Raw genomic sequence first — 5,226 nt, forward strand, 5'->3', positions numbered from 1 at the left:
CAAAGCTAACACATGCCATGTTAGAAAAAATTATTACATGTCATGTTGAAAATGTAGTTGTTACATACCATGTTAAAATATGTAGTTGTTACATGTCATGTTAAAAAATGTAATTATTACACGTCATGCTAAAAATTTAATTGTTACACAAAGTTGAAAAATATAGTTGTTACAAACCGTGTTAAAGATTTAATTGTTACACGTCATGTTAAAAAATGTAATTACATTCCATGTTGAAAATTTAGTTGTTACATGCCATATTGAAAAATGTAGTTGTTGCATGTTATAATGAAAAAGTTGTTACAAACCACACCATAATTTGAATCGTTTTTATTTGATAAAAAAGATTTTCTGACAAAACTACCATTTCATATCTTACACGACAAGATGACAGCGACGAAAACCACAAATAGGTGACGCCTGATAAGCTGAGGGCGACAAATACCCAATTGGACAATGAGACAATGGAAAGGAAAAACGATTAGAGAGAAGAGCAGGCAAAGTGTGGATAATTTAGGTAGATGGTGGGAAAAACAAAATGGTAGAAAATTTTAACTGATGGGAGTAATCAAATAGGAAAAAACAAAATCATTTTTACTCAGACAAAACAACGTCATTTGTCAAAAATCCAATTCACCTGTCATGTTAGAAGCAAAAACCCAAGTCAGGACATGCACGTTTGTTACATGCGCCAGATACCTATCATCTTAATCTTTAATTGTAAACGTTTAGCGCTTAATTATTACAATTGAAATATTTAATCTTAAATTAATAAAAATTTAAGATTTTGACTTCAAATTGAGGATTTAGTCTTCAAAGGACTCTACTTATATTTTTCTTCTTATTTAAAAAAAGTTATAATATAGTATCATAACTACTTATTCGTTTTTTAAAGAAAAAAAAAGTGGAAGGCAAAGGCACCGCCTTGCCGTACAGTCCTGGAGTCCGCTAGCTAGTAGGAAATATATTATTTTTCTCGTAATTTGTATATTTTAAGAAAGAAAAAAGAGAGAAAATGATAGACATATGAATAGACAAAGTAATTTGCCAAAGATATTTGCACTTGCATGGAACAAAAGGTAAAACCCGTAATCAAAACAGAGTTAAACTTTACAGTGTCTTTTCATTCCTATCAAAATTTTTTTTTAAAAAAAAGCAAAACAAATTGTTCGAGTTTGGTTACATTGGGTTTTGATTGGACTTTTCTTTTCTTTTTATATTTTTAATAAAAGAAAAATTACTTGCTTGAGTCTTTTAGGGTTCATATTGCTTTTCATCTCTGGTAAAAACTGTAGACCTTACTGTTTTGAGTGTCACTGTTGCATTAGTTCTTTGTCTTTTTATTTAATTTTCCTTCTTTTGTTTGGTTTACCAACAATATTATAGACAAAAAGTTAATTAGGCTTGTGGGTTTTTCTGCTTCTGAATTTTTGTCTGCATAATTTTACTTTTCCTCCATTTTTTTTTTATTTTATTTTTGCCCAGAAAGTGAGTGAGAGAGATGGAAACATCAAAATGTATTGTGGGTTTTCATGTTCCCGTTGGTCTGGTTTCCTCAGGTCTCAAGTAGGCTCTTCTGCTAATCCAATCAAACAGACAGCAAAACAGAAAATTCCATTTTATTTTGGAAAAGTATAAGAATCTTGTAACCATAACTATGCCATTGATTTTTGCATTTATAATACCAAGGACTAAAACAAAATTAACTTGAACAAATTCTGCACAACTTTTCTCCTGTTTCAAGCTTTCCTATATCATAATATAATGATGCCCCTAACATTATCGAGTTGAACTTGTCTGTGCTTTTTTTACTTTTTATTTATCTATTATATAGTAAATCTTCATTCCAACAATGTCAAGCTCAAGCCAAGCTCAAGTGCCATCTAGTTCTCCTGACCCTTCCACCCAAAACTCGGTCTTAGAGGGAAAGGCAGCAGCATGGGCGGACGGTCTGCCAAGACAAGGAGGAGCAAACCCTTGTGGAACTCTCATTCGCCGTGCCGTCAGTGATTCACATGCCCTGTCAAAAGCCCTTTTTGAGGACTGGATTCCGGGTTTAGCTGCTGATGGTGCTGAAGAGAATTCTGTTCGTTTAACTGGCTTGGAATCAACACTTGTGTACGGGCCTAACTCTCCTAGGAGAAAAAGTGCTAGTGTTTCAGACTATGCCTCGGCTTCAGCATTATCAGAAAGCGTTTCTCAGAATATACAGCAATCAGTTGGAGAGCCCGCAATAGCAAAGACCGTAAAACGGTTAGTGTTTGCTCCCTTTGTTTATAATTATGTCAAATTTATATTACTATTCCTTTCTTTGTGTAAGAATTTCATGGTCATAGTGCCTTGAAGGACTTTTTAGTTCATATGGTCTTAAAACCCATGGCAGTTTGCTTCTCTAGTTGTTTCCTGGTATTTTTGGATACATCTTGTTAACTATTTCTAGTATTTCACAGCTTATATTCTCAATCAAGTTTCTGAAGAGTGCATTAGAATACTGTTTATTGTACTAGCACAAGCCGTATTATGCCACAGTTGAAGTTTCAGTACAATCTAGTATTGTTAGGAAGCTATTTTGAACCAACATCCTTATGACGTTTAGCTTGCTTTTTTCCATTCTTTTCCTTGGGAAGTGGCAGTAGATGCACTTGTGGGTTTTGGCTCAGGAAGGGAGGAAAGAATTGTATCGTAATAGTATTTCCAACTTTCAAGATTGTTGGGTTTCTGGCCCTTTTTTAGATGTGATGAAAGGGGGACGGTGCAGTAATCCATCACCCTTCACATTCTATTGTTTTCCACTAGCATGTGTTCTTCTGTTAAAACGCTTTTACTGTTATAATGTATATTCAGTTTTTGAATTCAAAGTTATGATACTCAAGTGAAAAGTAATAGTACTAATACAGGGGTTTTAAATCTGCCATTGCATTTTTGTCTTGTATGAAATCTTAGGAACTCAAGGCAGCACTCAAGGGACCGCAAAGTCCGGTATATTGCAGAATTAGAAAGAACTATAAACCTTCTCCAGGTAATTGCTCTGGGAGATGTCGTTAGATTAAATGTGCTAATTAATGATTATTACATTCTAATCTGTTCTTAGGATGATCTGCAGGCTAGTGGTCTTGTTTATGATCTTTAAAAGAACCTAATAATTTTCTTAGGTATTGTTATAATGCCCAAGATATATGCGCTGGGTAAGATAAATAACTCTATCCATGCCCATCAAGGTTTTAGCTTAGGAAATGTACTTGATTACTGTAAATAGAAAAGAAAGATATTTTGTAGAAGCATGGCACCTCTATTATTGTATCATTTACTGTAAAGCTCTGTCTTCGTCCTTGAATCATTGAGAACTATTCCTGCACCTGTAATTGCAGGCGCTGCCTATGTGGAATTTTTTATAAAGTATTATGCTTGTAATGTCATCATTTGAGCTTAGTAGCATTCTTATCTTTGGCTGACACTGCTCCAGCTTCAATATTATAGTACATATAGAAATGTCACAGGGTGCTGCTGACATTGTTGCCAACCAAAGGAAATTTATTGGCTATGTTTCATCATGCAGACTTTAAATACAGAGCTGGAAGTTAGAGTTGTTTCTCAGAATCAGCAATGTGCTGCTTTGTACATGGAGAACAACATATTAATGCAGCGACTGGCCACACTGGAGGACCAAATATTTATCAAAGAGGGTGAGTTATCCTGTCGATTATCCTGGGTTCTTTTGAAATTCAGTAGCCATGGTCTGGGCAAAATAACACAAAAGGGTTTTTCACCTTTCAATCTCTTCAAGGTCATTTTGCCTAAACAAATAAAAAACAACTACAATAATCAAGTATACCCAAAAAAAAAATTCATATATTAAAATTGCATTAGTTATTTATGGCTTTAGGTTAGAAAAGCACTCTCATGTATTGAATGATTAGAACAGTTTCAACTGATGCCTGTGCTGCATTGGTATATTTAAACTGTTGTTTTCACATAGCTTTTGAATTAGAGCATTTATTAGGATACTAGGTTCAAAGGAAAATCACTCGGCTTATCAAATGCAAGTAGTTTTGAAAGGAAATAAGGAAAAGGAAGAAAAATAACATGCACAGTATTGTTGTTGTCTATCCTGATCTTCGAGATAGAACTTTGGCTGAGAAACAATGGTTTTTTCACTTTAAAACTTTGGGATTTGGGTTAACTTAAAAATATTTCCGTCATTCAGCAAGTACTAACATGAGAAGATGAATCCATGAATTCAATATCAATTGTTCTTATTGTTAGCAAAACAAAAATCAATTCTCTTACAACAATGTACAAGTAATTTTATGTTCCATTAAATCACTGTTATCATGCTTTTCTGTTGCAGGTCAATATCAGTTGCTGAAGAAAGAAAATGAGAGACTGAAGAATGCTTTCGCAAGTGGTGCTCCTGAGGCAGAGCGATCACTAGTCACTTGGCAGATATTAGACATGGCAAAACGTAATCTTAGCTGATTAAATTTCATGCTACACCATACTAGACATTTTTTGATACTTCTAATAATAACCTCCCAAGACTTGTATCCTTACCAAATTAAGTTTTTGAAGCCAGATATGCCTTGTACAAAAGGACTCTGACAAGGCTTAAGAATCTTGTGCCCTAGCTGGAATGATTGGTCATGTCTGTCCTTTAGAGCTTGCCTTGCCCCTGCAGTTTCAGCGCATCCTGACAGTCCAATTTTGTGTCTTCCGTTGTGGGGTGAGGATTGGGCTGAACGTTCAAGAGGCACAACAGCGGTTCTGGTGGTGTTTATGGATGGATCAGGTTGACAGCCTGGAAATCTAAGCTCAGAGATTGTGCTTGAACCTCTTCTTTTAAAATCTAAATTATATTTATTATTAAAATATTAACTAGTTTTTTTTGTATTAATATTTTAACATGTTTAAATAAATTTTTAAAGTTTTTGTGGGTCAAGTCGGGTCGAGGCCTTCTAATTTAGGCCTGACCTTCTGACCAAGCCTACTCCTGGAATGACGTCTACGATCAGATCCATTATGACGGGGTACGGCAAGGTCTAGGCGCTGAGGTTGAACATAACTAGCAACCTAGGTTGAAGGTCAGAAGCTATATATATATATATAATTTTACTCATATGTACGAAAAATGTATTCAATTACAAAATAATACATGTCTTTTAACAATTAGTAAATGGAAGAAATTTTAAAAAATGAATCATGTGGCGTGTGCATTTGATGACATCATTG

General features: G+C 34.5%; 1 protein-coding gene across 1 annotated transcript; it reads left to right on the forward strand.

Annotated features, from left to right (window-relative positions):
* The first annotated feature begins 1,108 nt into the window (after positions 1-1,108).
* Positions 1,109-4,552, forward strand: LOC110425905 (bZIP protein). Its single transcript, XM_021440985.2, has 4 exons — positions 1,109-2,253; positions 2,944-3,019; positions 3,557-3,683; positions 4,349-4,552. The coding sequence occupies exons 1-4, from the start codon at positions 1,853-1,855 to the stop codon at positions 4,474-4,476; spliced, it is 732 nt and encodes a 243-aa protein (XP_021296660.1). The 5' UTR covers positions 1,109-1,852; the 3' UTR covers positions 4,477-4,552.
* Positions 4,553-5,226: the final 674 nt, after the last annotated feature.

The sequence above is a fragment of the Theobroma umbraticum genome, unplaced genomic scaffold, assembly GCF_002168275.2.
Source record: "Theobroma umbraticum cultivar Fairchild unplaced genomic scaffold, ASM216827v3 scaffold_12.1, whole genome shotgun sequence".
In the NCBI taxonomy this organism is placed as follows: domain Eukaryota; kingdom Viridiplantae; phylum Streptophyta; class Magnoliopsida; order Malvales; family Malvaceae; genus Theobroma; species Theobroma umbraticum.